We start from the raw sequence: 20,932 nt of genomic DNA, 5'->3' as shown, positions 1-20,932 counted from the left end.
CATTCAGGCATCATTCTCCTAAAAAATTATGATTAGACTTTGATGAAAAATCGATATAAATGTCCAAATGGGCTTAGTTTTTAACTTGGAGGTGAGATATTAAGGTTTCTGTAATTACATTTGCTCTTTCCGATGATATTAGTGGAGGAGGTACTGTCAGAATGAGAGCCTAACAGTGCCATATATCGCATCCTGTAGATGGGGAGGTGTAGCTGCAGCATGCCACTAGGTGAAGAGTGCATGTGAAGCCTCTTGTCAGGAACACTGATTTATTCAACTCTGTGGAATAAGAGAAATGACTTCCAGTTCCAGTCGCAGCATCGGTTTTCATCACACGTGACTTTATACATTCTCACGTTTGTCTTTTCTGTGCAACTTGCTCTAGTTACAAGGATTGCAGAGTCAACTGGACTTTGCAGAACAATCCATGGTGGATAAGTCGTTGGTGAGCAGACAAGAAGCCAAGATTCGTGAACTGGAAACCAAACTGGAATTTGAGAAGACCCAGGTCAAACGTTTTGAGGTAAGTAATTATGGCAAATCTCACTCGAGAATCCTTTGGTATTCCACACCATTGAAAATACAAGCTTTTCAATGATGTTATACACCTCTATAAGATCACCCCTCATCCTCCTGGGCTCCAAGCAATAGAGTCTTAGCCTGCTCATTGATCTTATACAAACATCACCCCTCATCTTGCGCTCCAAGCAATAGCGTCCTAGCTTGCTCATTGATTTTATACACCTCTATAAGATCACCCCTCATCCTCCTGCGCTCCAAGCAATAGCGTCCTAGCCTGCTCGGTGCCCAGGTTAAATACAGATGATGCAGTCCAGTGAAGAGAGTATTTGGTTGTGATGGGGAGAGGAGATGGAGTGAGAAGCCGGTGATAACGAAGGGGATGTAAAGGAAGGAACTGCAGATATTGGTTTACACCGAAGATAGACACAAAATGCTGGAGTACCTCTGGAGAAAAGGAATGGGTGACGTTTCGGATCGGAACCCTTTTTCTGACCCGCTGAGTTACTCCAGCATTTCGTGACAGTCTTCGGAGTAAACTAGCGTCTGCAGTTCCTTCCTACACAGCTTAATATTTAAGACTGAAGCAAAATGGTCATTGACAAAGAACATTGTCGTCCATTACCTATCTATATTGAAAGTTGCCTTGAGACATCATAAATTATTTTACAATTTAAATTGAATTGAAAAAAAAGCTACAAATAGAAATGACTTCAGCCAGAGGCCTGTTTCTGTGGTGTATGACACTATGACTTATAATGTCACATAACGTCATGTCACATTGATAGAAGAAGTGTGGAATTTTGGAGGTAGTGAAAAGATATTGTTCATTAAAGAGCAAATTAAGCAGTTCTTCTAAGTTCTGTATTTCTGGCCTATGTTGAACACTGACGAGCTTGTCAAAGGTAAGGATGGAAGAACTTAAATGTTTATATGTTTAAGAAAGAACTGCAGATGCTGGAAAAATTGTAGACAGACAAAAATGCTGGAGAAACTCAGCGGGTGAGGCAGCATCTATGGAGCAAAGGAATGGGCGACGCCTCGGGTCGAGACCCTTCCTCTAGTTTACACGAGTTCATTAAACTTGATAAGTTTTGCTTATATTAATTTGGTGCAAATTAGGGGTGGCATGGTGGCGCAGCGGTAGAGTTACTGTCTCACATCGCCAGAGACCCGGGTTCCATCCTGACTACGGGTGCTGTCTGCACGGAGTTTGTACGTTCTCCCCGTGACCTCGTGGGTTTTATCCGGGTGCTCCGGTTTCCTCCCACACTCCAATGAAGTGCAGATTTATAGGTTAATTGACTTTGGTAAAGGTTGTAAATTGTCCTTGAAGGCCTGTTCCACTTTGGCGACTCTTTAGGCGACTGCCAGGGACTAGTTTTAATGGAATTCACCTACGACACCTGGCGACAACCTACGACAGCAAAACTTGTCGCCACTATCGCCCCAAAATTTTCAGCGTTGAAAATTTTGCGGCAGTCGCCTGTAGACGCCCCAAAAATTGCATAAGTGGAACAGGCCCATTAATGTGTACAGGATAGTGCTAGTGTGTGGGGATCGGTGGACTGAAGGGCCCATTTCCTCGCTGTTTTTCTAAACTAAACTAAACTCAGCAAGTCATGGCTCCTTTAACCTTGATATGAAAGAAGACGATATTCAGAGAGCCCAGCTGTCCCCTTGTATTTCTTTGGAGGAAATACATAGGTACAGAACTGTTTCTGATGATGTTAAAAACTGAAAACACATCAATGAAGAAATGCTGTGTATACAGAGTTTGTACGTTCTCCTTGTGACCGCGTGGGTTTCCTCCCACCTCCCAAAGACGTGCGGGTTTGTAGGTTAGTTGTCTCTAGTGTGTAGAGTAGAAGCAGTGTACAGTTGATCATTGTCGGCGTGGACTCAGTGGGCCAACAGGCCTGTTTCCACGCTGTATCTCTAAACTACACTAAACTAAACTAAGATTGATTATGATCATGGACTTGAAAGAATAATTTAGCTTCTCTCTCCAGAGATGTTGCCTGATCTCCAGAGTATATCCAGCATTTTCAATCATTTGAGATATTCAGTTTATTTAGTATTTTATTCTTGTCCAATAAATGATTAATTGTGGAACTGATGCACAGGCTACAATTCTTCAGCATCATAAACTTAATTTTGAAATATATCCAAATAACTTCTATGCTAAATTCCATTAGTTGAGCAGTCATATGTTTTTGCTTTTTTGAATTGGAAGGAAAAAATTGAAATGTAACAATCCAATAAATGTCTGATTGTGCACAATTTTGCATCACTTTACCAATTGCAAATGCAATGAAGGAGAAGTTGCAAATGTCAGCAGCTGTATCTGTCAGGTTTCCTACTTGCTGCTTTAATTTTTTATATTAGCGATATCAGGTGTATTTAATTGCCAAGTGTAGTGGGAGAATAATTTTCTCCTCTTCTTCAGTTTAGTTTATTGTCACGTGTACCGAGCTACAGTGAAAAGCTTTCAGTCCAGTCAGCAGAAGGACAATAAATGATTACAATCGACCCGTGTACAATGTATTGCAGTACATTTACAGCACAGTACAAGGGAGTAACGTTTAGTGCAGGGTAAAGCCCGAAAAGTCTGATCAAGGAAAGTCCGAAGTTCACCAATGAGTTAGATAGTAGTTCAGGACTGCTCCCTGGTTGCGGTAGGATGATTTAGTTGCCTGATAACAGCTGGGAAGACACTTGGCCTGAATCTTCTCAAGACCACTTCCAGTTAAGCCCTACGTCAAGTGTGATCATTCAGAATATAGAGAGATGAAACCACTAAACTAAACTAACATTTACATGTTATTCAGATTTTCACCATATTAGTGTATGGGCATATTATTTTTTGATTAAAGATTAGAACAATTACAATCTATTTTAGACATGTTCCTGTTGATAAACTGGATATATCAGCAAGTTTTGATCTTACACAGGATTTGAATTGTGGTGTGATGTTTGTGTTCTAATCTGCATGAAGGTCCTGACCGCAATTCTGCAGACGATTTACGAGCATTTCACTCTTTGTACACAGAGCCTAGTTAGTCGTCTCAAGGAAAACCTGGAAAAACTGTCAGAAGAGAGAGATCAGAGATCGGCGGCTGAGAACCGTGAGAAGGAGCAAAACAAGCGCTTGCAACGGCAGCTGAGGGACGTAAAGGAGGAAATGGGGGAGCTCACCAAGAAGGAATCAGAGGCCAGCCGCAAAAAGCACGAATTAGTAAGTCAACGTTGAGAACCTTCCGCGTGGCTTCAGCTCATTTTAATTTATTAACATGAATTCTGGAGAAAAATGTAAACACGTATGTCATTGCAGAAAAATAACAGTGGCAAGTGAAAGTCCGTAAGGTCTAGGAGCAGAATTATGCCATCAAGTCTACTCCGCCATTCAATCATGGCTGATCTATCTCCCCCTCCCAACCCCATTCTCCTGCCTTCTCCCCATAACCCCTGACACCCGTACTAATCAAGAATCTGTCAATCTCCGCCTTACAAATATCCATTGACTAAGCGGAGGTGTTTAGCGAAACGATCTCCGAGCCTGCGCTTGATCGCCAAGAACCAAGCGCAGGCTCGCCGATCGTTTCACTGAGCAACTCCCCTCAGTCTGCCTAAACCTACCTGATCTCCCGGTTGTCCAAACACTTCAACTCCCCCTCCCATTCCCACACTGACCTTTCTGTCCTGAGCCTCCTCCACTGTCAGAGTGAGGCCCAACACAAATGGGAGGAACAGCACCTGTATGTCGCTTGGGCAGCTTACACCCCAGCGGTATGAACATCGACTTCTCTAACTTCAAGTAGCCCTTGCTTTCCCTCCCTCTCCATCCCCTCCCCCTTCCCAGTTCTCCGGCCAGTCTTACTGTTTCCGCCTCCATTTTATCTCTGTACCGCCCACTCCCCTGGCATCAGTCTGAAGAAGGGTCTCGACCCGAAACGTCACCCATTCCTTCTCTCCAGAGATGCTGCCTGTCTCGCTGAGTTACTCCAGCATTCTGTGTCTATCTGGGAAGAAACTGTCCCTGAATCTTGAAGTGTGTGTTTTCACACTTCTGTACCTCTTGCCTGATGGGAGAGGGGAGAAGAGGGAGTGACGGGGGCGAGGCTGCTCCTTGATTATGCTGCTGGCCTTGCCGAGGCAACGTGAGGTATAAATGGAGTCAATGGAAGGGATGTTTGTTTGTGTGATAGTCTGGGCTGCGTCCACAATTTGCTGCAATTTCTTGCGGTCTTGGATGGAGCTATTCCCATGTTTATGCACGCTCATAAGTCAAATAACTAAAAACTCATTAGTCTTGCATTTCAAAAAAAAATTCTACTAACTCCCAGATGATGAAGAGACTGAGCAGTGTAGAAGATGTTTGCAGTTACTGAATTATGAAAAATGAACCATTGCAATTATATCTATTCAATAGATTGGTACATTTATTTCCTTGGGAACAGACATCAGCAGATTTGTTTAAAGAAAACATTTGCCAGCACTTTCACTCAGATTGATTTCTATTCCCAGATTTAATCTTGTAAATAAATGCTGCAGATGATAAGAGATGGTGTAAATACTTCATCCAGCCGGTATTCTATCTGTAACCTCCAAGACAGTGTGATGCAGTGGTGATGGATCATACCCAGACTTGCTCATGTCCCATTTAAATAGAATTGTGGCGCAGCGGTAGAGTTGCTGCCTTACAGTGCTTGCAGCGCCAGAGACGCGGGTTCAATCCCGACTACGGGTGCTGTAGGTACGGAGATTGTACGTTCTCCCCGTGACTGCATGGGTTTTCTCCAAGATCTTCGGCCTCCTCCCACACTCCAATGGCGTGCAGGTTTGTAGGTTAATTGGGTTGGGTTTGTATACTTGGTATAAGTATAAATTGTCCCCAGTGTGTGTAGGCTTGTGTTAGTGTGCGGGGATCGCTGGTTGGCACAGACTCAGTGAGCCGATGGGCCTGTTTCAGCGCTGTATTACTAAACTAAAGATGCTCTCGATGATAAATACTGAGAATTCACAGCCAGTGTTTGTTTTGTTTCCAAAAATATCTTAACAATGTCAGCTCGAAGGGCCGAATGGCCTACTCCTGCACTTATTTTCTATTAATCACAAGGTTTTCTTTGGAAATGGATATTTAGGAAATGGATATCGAAAGTCTTGAAGCTGCAAATCAGAGTCTACAGTCTGACCTCAAACTCGCTTTTAAACGAATTGGAGATCTACAAGCAGCAATTGAGGATGAAATGGAAAGTGATGAAAATGATGACCTTATTAACAGGTACGCCGTGTGTGATGGGCACAATCGGAGTTTTGTTTTAAATTGCAAACTAGAAAAGTTTTTTTAAAAGGCCCAAGATGTGCAAACAGCCCAAAGGACATCAGCATCCTCCTGCAGAAACAAAGATTTGCAGATGCTGGTTTGTACCAAGGATAGGCACAAAGTGCTAGAGTAATTCAGCGAGTTAGGCAGCATCTCAGGAGGAAAAGGATGGGTGACGTTTCGGGTCGGGACCCTTCCTCAGACTGAAGAGATGCTGCCTGATCCGCTGTGTTACTCCAGCACTTTATGTCTATCATTATCATCCTATTGACATGTTTAATGCGATTTTGGGAATCAACAGAAGACAAACTTTATCTGTCATGCTTGAAGCTGAACCTCTACACAGACAATCTGAAGCAACCTTCCAACTTGTGTTTCCAGCGGAATGAATGGACAGCATTATTGTGTAGTACTGATGCATGAAACGCAGGTCCCAAAGCAGAACATGCTGCAAATGCCCAGTAGGTCAGTCAGCCTCTGTGGAAAGAAAACAGAGTTGATGTTTCAGATCAGAGTTCCTTCATTCTGGAATTTGCTTTCAAATGAATAAATTGAAATGACTAATTAGGTTGCAGTAAAATATATAGGACATGTGCCAGGCAAATCGAGGTGAGCAAAATGTAATTGGCTAGTTTGAAAATGTTTAAATTAATTTACTATCAAATATGACAAAGCACATCAATCAAAACATCTTTATTTGTGTTATTTAGAGTTTTTAATTTCAGTTATTATTCATAGTTCATGCTCTCTTTATTTTTATTATTGTTGATTTTGTACATATTCTTACGCACATTCTCAACCAAGCTCAATTCTCCCCAGACTGCTGTATATATATTTTTGGGGGGGTTTTTGTGTTCACTTTTATTTTATTTGCAGTTTGCAAGATATGGTGACAAAGTATCAAAGGAGAAAGAATAAAACGTGAGAACCATGTCAGAATGCCTTTCCACGTGCACCCAGATCTAACCTTCAGCATGCCCGTCAAATATCCATCTGCATGGCAGTAGATTCAAAGAGGGAGCATGCAAGTGTGCATCAGCCACACTAACACCATCGTATGAAATCCCTGCTTTTTCAAATAAAGAGTGCCTTATTGACTAATTTAACTAAAGCTTGCAATGGCATAATTGTGATAACAAGGAACTGCTGAAGATAGACACAACAATCTGGAGTAACTCAGCGGGTCAGGCAGCATCTGTGGAGAACATGGATAGGTGACGTTTCACAGAGTGCTGGAGTAACTCAGCGGGTCAGGCAGCATCTGTGGAGAACATGGATAGGTGACGTTTCACAGAGTGCAGGAGTAACTCAGCGGGTCAGGCAGCATCTGTGGAGAACATGGATAGGTGACGTTTCACAGAGTGCTGGAGTAACTCAGCGGGTCAGGCAGCATCTGTGGAGAACATGGATAGGTGACGTTTCACAGAGTGCTGGAGTAACTCAGCGGGTCAGGCAGCATCTGTGGAGAACATGGATAGGTGACGTTTCACAGAGTGCTGGAGTAACTCAGCGGGTCAGGCAGCATCTGTGGAGAACATGGATAGGTGGGGTGGGAAGGAAGATTGGAAAAGAGGAGAGACAGGAGCGAGCATGGTCGGTAATTGGTGAGCACAGGCATGGGGGTTATTTGATAATAATCAATATTATATTTAGTCATAATATTGTTATAATCTTTGATAATGATAATAATAATAAAAGTTATAACTGTAAATTAAATGATAATATTTAACAATAATAAATAAGCCAAATTCCTTTCCGAAATTTCCAGTATAATTATAAGATTATTGCCCCTGGAATATTTTTGGCAGTCTCATTTTAAAAATGGAAAAAGCTCACTAAACCGAAGAGATCTCCATATTCTTGGCACTCAAACATGAAAGTCCCCCAGAAATCAACTCTTTCTTGCGTGCCTGTTTCAAAATGGATTGGCCAAGCGGAGCGGTGCAGAAGGCTGAACACTGCTATTTCATCTCTTCACACCTTTGATCAAACCCTGTCAGCATTAATGTGATGGCTTGAGTTTCCTCTCAACTCTCTTCATCGTCCCCAGTGGAATAACAATTAGGCCCCTTCAATCAATGTGTTAGTGGGCACGGTGGCGCAGCGGTAGAGTTGCTGTCTTACTGCGCTCACAGCGCCAGAGACCCGGGTTTCAACCCGATTCTACGGGCGCTGTCTGTATGGTGTTTGTACTTTCTGCCCGTGACCCGCGTGGGTTTTCTCCAATATCTTCGGTTGATGGTGAAATAAGAAAAGACAACTGAGGTATGCCACCTTGCTCAAAACCAAGGTATTATCCAACGTTTTTTTAATAAAGGGGAAATAAATAATCTTTACATTTGAATTGAAGTTTGAAGTGGAGAAGCAGATGGGTGCAACCACAGTTGTTACCTGTGACTGAAACGCAACAGTTCAGTTTAGTTTATCGCCACGTGTCAGGTCAGGTCAGGTCAGGTCAGGTCGGGGGGAGTTCCCCCCGCCACGGGTACCATGTAATCCCATGCTACCTGCTCCATGGTCGGATAGTCGGCGACTAAACCGTCTCCCCCACCTGGTTTGCCAGGTGAGGAGGGGGCTGTGGACCCCCAGCAGGACCAAAAACAAGACCTGTCAAAGGGCGGATGAGCTCCTAGCGAGCCAACGGCCGTCCACACTTCAGTAGAAGTTGCGATCACTGTCGTACACGGCATTGTAAGGCAGCGTGCCCGTTGATGTTTGCAACCATGATGATGATGATGATGATGTACCGAGGTACAGTGAAAAGCTTTTTTGTTGCGTGCTATCCAGTCAGCGGTAAGACAATGCAAGATTTAAATAGAGCCGTTTACAGTGTAAAGATACATGATAAGGGAATAATGTTCAGTGCAAGGTAAAGCCAGCAAAGTCCGATCAAGGATAGTCATCAAACAGGTAGATAGCACTGCTCTCTGGTTGTGGTAGGATGATTCAGTTGCCTGACAACAGCTGGGAAGAAACTGTCTCTGAATCTGGAGGTGTGCGTTTTCACACTTCTGTACCTTTTGCCTGATGGGAGAGGGGAGAAGAGGGAGTGGCCAGGGTGAGACTGGTCCTTGATGATGCTGCTGGCCTTGCAGAGGCAGCGTGAGGTATAAATGGAGCCAATAGAAGGGAGGTTGGGTTTGTGTGACGGTCTGGGCTGCGTCCACAATTCTCTGCAATTCCTTGCGGTCTTGGACGGAGCTGTTCCCAAACCGAGCTGTGATGCATCCTGATAAAAAATAGTTCATGTGTGTGAAATAATATATAGCTAATTACTAAAATTATAAGCAGCTGGAATCTTAACACATAATATATTTATTGAATTGATTCTTCTTGCTACTATATGAGTTTTCTGCACTCTTTGAAAAGATCATTATTCTTTAATCGAGAAATTCATCAATATATCTTTTCAATCCATGTGTTGGAACAGTGAATGTGATTCAGACACAGACTCTGAAGTTGAAAAGCGTGTGGATGGTGTCAAATCCTGGCTATCAAAGGGCAAGGGCTCGGATGATGGAAGCCTAAAGAGCTCAAGGTTAGTCTGCAATTCTGAATTATTCAACGCATTTTCTACACGCTGCCTCAATTCTGAAATATCCAGACTGGAATTCTAACCAAAGTTACCTTAAATGAAGAAGATAAATATCAAAGGTAGACAAAAATGCTGGAGAAACTCAGCGGCTGAGGCAGCATCTATGGAGCGATGGAAAAAGGCGACGTTTCGGGTCGAGACCGAAGGGTCTCCTTCGCTCCATAGATGCTGCCTCACCCGCTGAGTTTCTCCAGCATTTTTATCTACCTTCGATTTTCCAGCACCTGCAGTTCCTTCTTAAAGATAAATACATAACTAAGATGACGTCTCAATTTTTTCTCTGGGAACTAAAATCAAACTTATGCCATAGATACTCAAGCACCTTGAGTATTAAGCGCCTTGAGTATTAGAAAGGCGCTATATAAATCCCATCCATTATTATTATTATAGATATATTTCTTGTTACCCAATTTGAGCCATTACATGTACCTACTTCCAAAGCTATTTTTGAGTGTTATTTTCTCCTTTATTTTCTCCTTTAACTGTCCATTACTGTTGCCTTAATTTATTTGTTCTCCTTTAAAACTCATTTACCTTGGTTCTCTCTCCCTTTGTTTCCCCACTGTCGTGTAATCAGATTTTCTGTTAGCTTAGACCTGAAAGAGGGGAAGGAAGGGAAGGAATTAAAGGAAGGGAAAGAAGTGCAGGACTTTAGACCTGCGTCGGTGATGAGTTCCCTCAGCTATCGTAAACGGGGGAACATGAAGGATTCTCTCGGTGGTAAGAGCAACGCTGACTCTCTCCTGTCGACGCTGAGTAAAGAGCGGTCCTTGTCTCCGGAGAGAACGTTTCGAAAGGCAAAGAAAACCACCAGTGCGGACAACTTGAACGACACCACCAGTTCACGGAAAAGATTCCAGGCAGCAGACGAGCTGGACGATGGAGGGTCTGTTATTTCTCAGGCGTATTCGGAGGCCACGAGTCGAGCAAGAAAGGGGCTGGACAGGAGATGGGCCTTGGCCAGTCCTGACTTTGACAAAGCTTCCACCGTGTCGGTTCCCATCAGCCGAGCTTCCACAAGGCGAGCTCTGGAAGCCGACGATGATGCAAAATCCTCGGTGAGCTTTGCCCTAACCAGTCCCACAGCCGGTGTGAGGAGAAGCCTCTCTCGGCTCGACGACAACCACGCTGACATGTTCAGTCCAACCAGCCCCTTGCTCAGCCGTCGATTAGAGTTGGGCCTACAGAGCCCTACCCTCAGCCGCACGGACACAAGACTGTCCATTTCGAGGAGTAGATTGGGTGAGTTGGAAGACGATGATGCCGCTGTGAGTGTGGCGCTGAGCGAACGGTCGTTCTCCAGTCAACACTCTGGCGGGAGAAGTTTCAGTGTTCCTCCAAGACTGCGCTCATCTGTCTCGGACGAAGCCCTCCCTGACGGCGCGGACATCAAGCCTGTCGGTCACAGGAACTACCTGGATCCAGATTTAGAGGCTGCCATTAAAGAAGTTCTGGATTACAAACCAATCACGTTCAAAAGACAAAGTCTGGACCCAGACGAGGAGGACGATGGAGAAACAAGCAAACAACCGAGCAGTCTTCGCAGATTATCCTCCTCAGTGGACGTAAGTAAGAAGAACAAAGGCAAGAAGCACAGGAGTTCCGATTCCGATTCTTCCGCGTCGGGGGAGGAGGAGCAGCGAAAGAAAGGCTCCAAGAAACGTTCAAAAAAGTTCAAGAAGAAATCCAAAAAGAAGGAGAGCGACTCGGACTCGTCGGAGTCCTCCAGCTCCTCCTCTTCCGGCTCCACGGTCTCGTATCGAAGCATCAACAGCGTCAAACGAGGCACAAAGAAGAGAGAACCTTACTCACCGGATGACGACGGTAAAGAAGACAAGGCTGACGGAAATTCCGGGAAGAAAACGAAGAAGACCGATAAGAAGAGGATGAAGCAAGTAGACAGTGTGATGATGAAGTACTTGTACCGACCAGAGAGCGACGAGTGAAGTAGGTTTGCATCTGTGTGCAACATGGACAAAGGATGGCTTGCATGACCAGATTCTAATTCACTTACCCTAACTCTGACTAATGCTGAACAATAATGCTGGAGAAACTCAGCGGGTGAGGCAGCATCCATGGAGCGAAGGAAAAAGGTGACGTTTTGGGTCGGCCTCGACCTATTCCCTCGCTCCATACATGCTGCCTCACCTGCTGAGTTTCTCCAGCATTTTTGACTACCTTCGATTGTTCCAGCATCTGCAGTTCCTCCTTAATCAATGCTGAACAATAAATAGGTTTAGGCAGATGGAAATGTGTTCTGTGGCATTATAGACGTGCCACAGGACAGACTGCGTTGCACCGTTGGTTAGGGATGACGTTGGATCCGACTCGAGCTCGGATTCAAGGGATGAAAGTCACCTGTTTTTTAGATATCGTGAGGGTCCCGGGTTAAACTTGTGGAGATGATGATTACTGAATAGTGAAATGCCTGGATATAGTAAACGTGGATAGGATGTTTCCACTAATGGGAGAGTCTAGGACCAGAGGCCGTAGCTTCATAATAGAACCATTTAGAAAGGAGGTGACGAGGAATTTCTTTAGTCAGAAAGTGGTGAATCTGTGGAATTAATTGCAAAGACAGTGGTGGAGGCCAAAGCAATGGATATTTTTCAGGTGAAGGTTGACAGATTCTTGATTAGTACGGGTGTCAGGGGTTATGGGACGAAGGCAGCAGAATGGGGTTGAGTGGGAGAGATAGATCAGCCATTATTGAATGGCGGAGTAGACCTGATGGGCTGAATGGCCTAATTCTGCTCCTATTTCTGCAGCAGAGGTCTGACTTTAATAAGATGACATTTGACAATTGTAGAAACTACAGAATGATTAATGTGTAAAAGGAGTAAAATATCGTACCAGCATAGAAGCAGGTGATCTACTGAGGTGGATGCAGAATAGAGGAAGCTTTAAGATACAGTGCGATGCTGCGTAGAAGGAATCTTCATTTGTCCTTTTAGTGAGTGTCAGGTTATGTTCATAAGTCATAAGGTCACAAGTGATGGGAGCAGAATTAGGCCATTCGGCACATCGAGTCTACTCTGCCATTCAATCATGGCTGATCTATCTCTCCCTCCTAACCCCATTCTCCTGCCTTCTCCCCGTAACCCACCCGATACACCTGTACTAATCAACAATCTATCTAACTATCTCTGCCTTAAAAATATCCATTGACTTGACCTGCAAGGAATCTGTTGCAATGAATTCCACAGGTTCACCACCCTCTGGCTAAAGAGATTCCTCCTCGTCTCCTTCCTAAAGGAACGTTCTTTAATTCTGGGCCTATGACCTCTAGTCCTAGACTTTCCCGAAGGGCCTGTTTCCGCGCTGTATTTCTAAACTCTGAACTACCCTCTGCTTCCCACTATGAGTTCACATTTGTATCCAGTTAACAACTCACTCACCCTGAATCTCAAAACTTGTATATTTCCTGCATCTCTTCAAGTTGCTGGTTTCACCTAACTTACTACTTTGTGGCATGTTTTAAAAAAGTGAAGTGAAAGTGTGTTTTGACATTAATAAAGTAAACATCCAATGGTCTGGAAAATCTGTTGGATGGGCGTCATTAAAGTCCCAATGGTGCTGGGTTATCGGAGTTTTGTGTGTGTACATGTACACATATTTGCGCCACATCTATAGAATAGAATAGAATAGAATAGAATGCCATTTTATTGTCACTATACACATGTACAATGAGATTAAAAGCAGCTCGTACTCAGTGCAGACATGTAATTAGTTCAAAAAACAAAAAACAAAACAAAAGGGGGGGGGGGGGGGGATAAGGTGCACAGTTCTGCGGCGCTATATACATATCTATAAAAAGACAATGGGTGAATAGAGTGAATAAATAGGATTCCTATATACAGTATGGGTTATTGCACATATTAAAAATTACAGTTACAGTACAAATATAGCTTAAACATATGCTTGCTGTAATTTGAATGTACACTTTAGGACAAAGAATGTGCCCAGGAAGTCTAACCCCAGATTGTGGTGGTAATGTTTGCAACTTATTAATCCTTTGGAACTGAAATAATTTGTACTGATGCTGCATGTATAAGTATTGCATGAACTGTTTTTACTTTTCTGGAGTGACCAAGTGTATAATAAAACTTCCCATGCCCCACCTGTTACACAGCCCTCCTCTGTACCGCCGGCACATCACGGTCGTAGACTCTGAGGATGATGCGGACGGCACGGAAGACAATCTCAAATCCAGGTTGACAACAAGACGACTGCTGAGCAACAGTGATATTGACAGCAAAACTGTGGAGTCAAATGCATAGCGATGATGATTGCTCTCTGACAACAAGTTCACACACGGCAAATGTGGAGGAAGGAACTGCAGGTGCTGGTTTACACCGAAGATAGACACAAAACACTGGAGTAACTCAGCGGGGCAGGCAGCATCTCCGGAGAGAAGGAATGGGTGATGTTTCGGGAATATGAAACGTCACCCATTCCTTCTCTCCGGAGATGCCGCCTGTCCCGCTGAGTTACTCCAGCGTTTTGTGTCTGTGTTCGGTACAGCGACTGAGATTGGAATACTTGGGATTATACTCCAGTATAAACCACAATAATGACAAGAATTAAAACAGGGTGAATGAAGTATGAGTATAATCTCGCTAACAAGTTTGCATGATTTTTATAGACTGCGGTTACTTGAAATTTAAATTGGATCGGGATTTCTTCCAAGTGTGGATACTGCTGCCGTCATTGAAATCTTCTAGAACCTTGAGAATCATTTTTGTCCTCTATTGCTTTGGCTAGATTTCCGTACAATTGTCTGCTTTCAAAGTCCGATTTAAACTTCTCATCTCTGGTTGGAATTAGGGTGCCACAGAGGTTTACATGTAATTATTCTTACCTAAGCCAAAGATTACTTTCTTTCTTATCGAGCTGTGATAAACTGGAAACACAAACTCAAATAATAGCAACACAAACATCCCCTTATTTGGCTTCAAACTTTGGTTTTCTTTGAGGTGTGTGTGTGTGTGTGCATATGTTAATAGTTTTTGGATGGGAAGACATTTTGTTTGGATCATTTGTTGATGTAATTTCTTACACATTCTGTTTATGATTTGAAACTTTAAACAAGTGTGTGATGTAGTTGAGACCATTGCCTCTTGCAGTACACAATGATGCACGTACAAGTCATAACTAGTTGTATCTTTAATCTTCATTCATTAAGGTATTTTTCCAGAAGATCAAGTAATTAGAAAGGATGGGCACTGGGGAAGTTAGATGCCTTCTAAAAGTAATTGTTGGCTTCTAATAATGTATAGTTTTACCTCATTATCTTGCTTGCTTATACATCGGGAAAATAGTGCACAATAGTCAAAATGTAATAAATGACCATCTTTTGATCTCAATTAAGTCAATGTATAATTTGGATCAAATGTGATGTGCCGTCTTCAAATGATGGCTTGGAAGGAAAATTATGTTATAAATTCTTAAATGACCATGTCCCGCTATTCACTTCAAAAGCTGGTAAATCAAACCATTTTATTTGCTCATTATGAATTTTAGGTATATTGTATATATAAAATCACTCCTTTGTGGTATTTTTCTGTTTATCAATCCATCGGGATCTAGGTTGGAGCTTTGATACATTGTATGAAACAATACTACCTTTATATATTGACGGTTGTCATAAATTTGCATGGATTGTCTAGATTACTAAGACACTTGTGTATAAAGCCAACTGCAAATTGTACTTCTCTTGAATGGTCTGTGGCTCAGTATGCCGTAAGTATTGGGTATAAAAATCTTATCTAACTGTGCACTTTTCAAGAATGCAGTCGATGTACATCTTTAGTTAGTACAGATAATAGCAAACAGATTGCAGTGCTGCAAGGTTTATTAATACTTGTACTGAAATGTTATTAAACGGTACCATGTGATTCACTTAATCTAAATGTGGCACTGATGTACAAAATCCTGTCATACAATTTCCAAGCTGAATTGTTATGATAACAAGAATTCACGAGTTCTCTCTTCAAAGGTTTCTCTTACGGTTTAAAGGAAACAGATTCACCAGAGGAACAAATGTGTAAGATGAAGATCAATTTAAATTGCTTCAAAAGACAGCAAACATCAGGAAACGATATTGTCCTTGATTGTGTATTTTTTTGACTATTTATGTTTCAAAATAAACTTTTTGGTTGCCTTTAGAGGTTCCAAGATGAGTTTTATTTTTAAACTATTATGTGCTACATTTTTCATAAAAGGTAACTTACATACTTTGTAGGAAGGAACTGCAGATGCTGGTTTATACCCAAGATAGACACAAGGTGCTGGAGTAATTCCATAAAGGCGTTGCCTCACAGCGCCAGAGACCCGCGTTCGGGCTACGGGCTACGGGCACTGTCTATACGGAGTTTGTATGTTCTCCCCTGACCTGCGTGGGTTTACTCCGAGATCTTTGGTTTCCTTCCACACTCCACAGACGTGCAGGTTTGTAGGTTAATTGGCTTGGTGTAAATTGTCCCTAGTGTGTGTCGGATAGTGTTAATGTGCTGAGAGAATGGAGCAGCTGGGCTTGTATACTCTGGAGGTCAGAAGGATGAGAGGGTATGTCATTGAAACATATAAGATTGCTAAGGGCTTGGACACACTAGAGGCAGGAAACATGTTCCCAATGTTGGGGGAGTCCAGGGGCCACAGTTTAAGAATAAGGAGTAAGCCATTTAGAACGGAGACGAGGAAACACTTTTTCTCACAGAGAGTGGTGAGTCTGTGGAATTCTCTGCCTGAGAGGGCGGTGGAGGCCGGTTCTCTGGATGCTTTCAAGAGAGAGCTAGATAGGGCTCTTAAAGATAGCGGAGTCAGGGGATATGGGGAGAAGGCAGGAACGGGGTACTGATTGGGGATGATCAGCCATGATCACATTGAATGGCGGTGCTGGCTCGAAGGGCCGAATGGCCTACTCCTGCACCTATTGTCTATTGCGGGGATCACTGGTCGGCGCGGACTCGGTGGGCTGAAGGGCCTGTTTCCGCACTGTATCCCTAAACTAAACTAAGTTTAGTGATTGCTACTAATTGCTCTTTAATAGTAATCCCATACACGGGGTTTAGCGTCGATTAATAGTAACGACAACTACTGTGATTTCTCCTGACCATCATTACTTTTTCTTTCAAATGGTACAAATTGTTTTTTCCAAATCTGTATTTCTATAGAAGACAACCAGGAATACTAAAGGTGCCACTAAATCACCTGAAACATTGCTCTTTATATTTCCATTCAGTCGGTATAGTTTATTTTGTGTTCTTATAAAAAATCCCCTTAACCTTCTTCAATGGTACTCACTTGGCCCAGGAAGTAGATATTTACCCAACAATTAAAAGGTAAAACTGAGGAATAGTTCATTAAGAAACAGCTCAAAGAGTATTAGCTCATTACCAGTTATTTGCTTGGCTTCTTGAATGAGAGCAGGCCTAGTTGAAGCAGGAATATCCATCAAAATTATCAGTTGGGATTCCCATCACTTGAAATGGCAGCCTTATGATTCTTTAAAGACCTCTTTAGTTTAGAGGTACAGCGCGGAAACAGGTACATGGATAGTTATTGGACGGAACTGCAGATGCTGGTTTAAAGCGAAGATAGATAAAATGCTGGAGTAACTCATCGGGTCTAACTTCAAGTCATCTTTGCCTTCCCTCGCTCTCCATCCCTCCCCCCTTCCCAGTTCTCCGACTAGCCTGACATTTACATTTTATCTCTGTTTGCTTTGTTGTTACCTTCTCTTAGCTAACAATTATCTATTCTATATATTTCCTTGATCTTCATCCCCTTTATCTTGTTTTCACACCTTACATTTCCTTATCTCTGTATCGCCCTCTCCCCTGATTCAGTCCGACGAAGGGGTCTTGGCCAGAAACGTCACCCATTCCTTCTCTCCAGAGATGCTGCCTGTCCCGCTGAGTTACTCCAGCTTTTTGTGTCTATCGTAGGTGCATGTATAGGACAGGTTTGGAGGGATATGGGCCAAAGGCGGGCAGGAGGGACTAGTGTAGCTGGGACATGTTGGCCGGTGTGGGCAAGTTGGGCTGAAGGGCCTGTTTCCACACTCAATGACCACTGTTGCATTCTTGGTGATAACATGAGCTGGCTGTCTCGTGTTTCCCCCATCAGACGTAGTAGGGGCTTGTGGTCTGTGCAGGTTTCGAAAGTGTGTCCAAATATGTATATGTGGAACGCTGGATACCAAATACCACAGCAAGGGCTTCAAAGTCCTGTCGCGGTCCACATGTTCGGTCTCCTGGAGCGGGGCCAGATCTAGGCGAGCCCCAGGCTGTTGCAGGGCCTCCATCCGGATGGTCCAGCAAACCCTCGGCCCTCTCCTCTCCTCGCCCGGCCACCTTCTGCACACGTTCTTCAAGTCGAAAACATAAATCACAAAGGTAAGTCTTGCTTTTTAAACTAATAACGATCGGACAAATTAGCTATTGTTCAACTTAAATAAAGCAAGTTAAAAAAAAAAGATAACGTTTAAGATTTCCAGTATTGCTCTCTGTTCTTGTGCCATCATATGAAAATGATTCTTTTAATTGGCAAGTTGGAATGAATTTTTATTCTGGAGGTCTGTAACTTAAAATAAGCTGGAGCTCCAATTTCCCTTGTGGCGAATCTCAGTGCCCCAGTAGCAGCCCTGTCAAAATTAATTCTTTACGCTGCCACTTCAGTGAGGGTGTAATTTACCCAAGTCATATTCGATTAGTGCGGAGAGTCCCACCTGTCCGTATGTTATTCTTGTTCGCAGTAAGATGGGCAGATTAAATCTTTCACCGCAACAGATTGTTTAAATTGGATGGGATTGTTGTATATTTTTTTGCGTCGGGCTCACAATTCACACATTACATGAGATAATGCGGAAAATGTGGACAGGTTTTGCGAAGTTTAATTGGATATGATAACATTTTAGGTCGTCGAAATGAGCAGTGTCCACAGCCGCAGTATAAAGGGACGTGCCTTTGGGAAGGACGAGAAGGAACTTCCTTAGCCTGAGGGTGGGGAATCTGTTGGAATTCATTCCCATAGACGTGGCGCAGCGGTAGAGTTGCTGATTTACAGCACTAGAGTTCCCCGTTCGATCCTGGCTACGGGTGTTTGTCTACGGAGTTTGCACGTTCTCCCCGTGGCCTGCGTGGGTTTTCTCTGAGATCTTCGGTTTCCTCCCACACTCCAATGACGTGCAGGTTTGTAGGTTAATTGGCTTGGTATAAACATGTAAAAATTGTCCCTAGTGTCGGATAGTGTTAATGTGCGGGTGATCGCTATTCGGGCAGGCTTGTTGGGCCAAAGGGCCTGTTTCCGTGCTGTATCTCCAAACTGAAACTAAGAACTAGACAGGAGGCCAAGTCATTGAGTATTTGTAGGGTGGAGATTGACAAATTCTTGATTAGTGCGGGTGTCAGGGTTATGGGGAGAAGGCAGCAGAACAAGGTTGAGAGGGAAGGATAGATCAGCCATGATTGAATGGCGGAGTAGACTTGATGGGCTGAATGGCCTCATTCTGCTCCTATCACACAATCACTGGTATCGATACTGGCAGGCTGGAGTTCAAATCTGACCGCAGTAACTCGGGAAATGAATTCAGTTAATGGTACGGATCAGATCCCTGGTTTATTTAATGAAGAACAGGACCTGCCATCCTTACCTAGTGTCACCTCAGTGACTCCAGATCCATCGGCCAACACTTAATTGGCTTTTGAGAGAATTTTGCAAACCACCTGATTGTACCGACATGCCAAGCACATAGTTTAATAGGAATCAGAGGGGTAACTTTTTCACACAAAGGATGGTGGGTGTATGGAACAAGCTGCCAGAGGAGGTAGTTGAGGCTGGGACTATCCCAATGTTTAAGGAACAGTTATAGACAGGTACATGGATAGGCCAGGTTTGGAGGGATATATGGGCCAAATGCAGGCAGGTGGGACTAGTGTGGATGGGTGGGTGCAGGCAGGTTGGGCCGAAGGGCCTGTTTCCACAATGTATCGCCCAGTGACTAAATGGGTGCTCGATAGCAAAAGAATCACCCACGCAAGTACAGGCACTTTCTCGTGTTAGGCAGAAGCGTATTTATTTGATTGATCTTTCACCTGTGGGAGAGAAAGGTGCCTGAGTGACTCAACACACACACACTATCCAATTATGAAAGTGTCAGGCTTGGTACGATGTGGAGATGAATTTCAGTTATCACCTTTTAATCAATTCCGATATTTATTTCCCCAAGTGCCCATGATATACCTTGGTGAAGGTAGACACAAAATGCTGGAGTCACTCAGCAGCTGAGGCAGCAACTCTGGAGAGACTGCATCTCCCAACTCCAGAGATGCTGCCTCACCCGCTGAGGAAGGACATTATAGCCATAGAGGGAGTGCAGAGAAGGTTCACCAGACTGATTCCTGGGATGTCAGGACTGTCTTATGAAGAAAGACTGGATAGACTTGGTTTATACTCTCTAGAATTTAGGAGATTGAGAGGGGATCTTATAGAAACTTATAAAATTCTTAAGGGGTTGGACAGGCTAGATGCAGGAAGATTGCTCCCGATGTTGGGGAAGTCCAGGACAAGGGGTCACAGCTTAAGAATAAGGGGGAAATCCTTTAAAACCGAGATGAGAAGAACTTTTTTCACACAGAGAGTGGTGAATCTCTGGAACTCTCTGCCACAGAGGGTAGTCAAGGCCAGTTCATTGGCTATATTTAAGAGGGAGTTAGATGTGGCCCTTGTGGCTAAGGGGATCAGAGGGTATGGAGAGAAGGCAGGTACGGGATACTGAGTTGGATGATCAGCCATGATCATATTGAATGGCAGTGCAGGCTCGAAGGGCCGAATGGCCTACTCCTGCACCTAATTTCTATGTTTCTATGTTACTCCAGCATTTTGTGTCTACCTTCGATTTTACCAGCATCTGCAGTTTTTTCTTACACATATACCTTGGTGATTCTTGCTTACGATCAATATCTGATTGGTCTCAAAATAAAACATCGTTTTGACTTGCTCAATCAATCAATGCTTGATTACTGTTGAAGAAGGAACTGCAGATGCTGGAAAAATCGAAGGTGGACAAAAACGCTGGAGAAACTCAGCGGGTGAGGCAGCGTCTATGGAGCGAAGGAATAGGTGACGTTTCAGGTTGAGACCCTTCTTTAGGTAATAAATGCTTGATTGCTGGCCACATCCCTACAGAGACCCCAGCCATCTCACCAGCAGCCTTGTGCCTTCTGCATCTCTGCAGGGAATTAATAGATCTGGATCCACAGTGTTAACCGCACAGGAGTTACTTATCGAAAGATAGACCCATGATTTATTTTCCACATTCTTATAGGCATCTTCTATCTGGGAAATAGGACCATTATGCCAACCTGTTACATATGCTAATTACTTGTAGGTTAATCGGCCTGGTTAAATTGTGCCTAGCATTTGCAGGATAGTGTTAGCATGCTGGTCGGCGTGGACTGAAGGACCTGTTTCCGCCCTGTCTCTCTTAA

The 20,932-nt window shown here is 43.5% G+C and overlaps 1 protein-coding gene across 15 annotated transcripts in view; it reads left to right on the top strand.

Annotated features, from left to right (window-relative positions):
- Positions 1–15,607, top strand: part of myo18a (myosin XVIIIA) — a 184,390-nt gene extending 168,783 nt beyond the window's left edge. For 11 of the 15 annotated variants that reach the window (XM_033046267.1, XM_033046266.1, XM_033046264.1 and 8 more), the window contains 7 exons: positions 386–523; positions 3,572–3,757; positions 5,664–5,803; positions 6,722–6,766; positions 9,276–9,383; positions 10,018–11,387; positions 13,573–15,607. In XM_033046267.1, coding sequence (XP_032902158.1) covers positions 386–523; positions 3,572–3,757; positions 5,664–5,803; positions 6,722–6,766; positions 9,276–9,383; positions 10,018–11,386 — 1,986 coding nt within the window. In that variant the 3' untranslated portion in view covers position 11,387; positions 13,573–15,607. The remainder of the gene's footprint in view (positions 1–385; positions 524–3,571; positions 3,758–5,663; positions 5,804–6,721; positions 6,767–9,275; positions 9,384–10,017; positions 11,388–13,572) is intronic. The other 4 variants (XM_033046271.1, XM_033046259.1, XM_033046268.1 and 1 more) reach the window with 3 other exon arrangements.
- The last annotated feature ends 5,325 nt before the right edge of the window (positions 15,608–20,932 follow it).

The sequence above is a fragment of the Amblyraja radiata genome, chromosome 28 (genome assembly GCF_010909765.2).
Source record: "Amblyraja radiata isolate CabotCenter1 chromosome 28, sAmbRad1.1.pri, whole genome shotgun sequence".
In the NCBI taxonomy this organism is placed as follows: Eukaryota; Metazoa; Chordata; class Chondrichthyes; order Rajiformes; family Rajidae; genus Amblyraja; species Amblyraja radiata.
The sequence above is the reverse complement of the archived record's forward strand: the minus strand, read 5'-3'. Positions and strand labels throughout refer to the sequence as shown.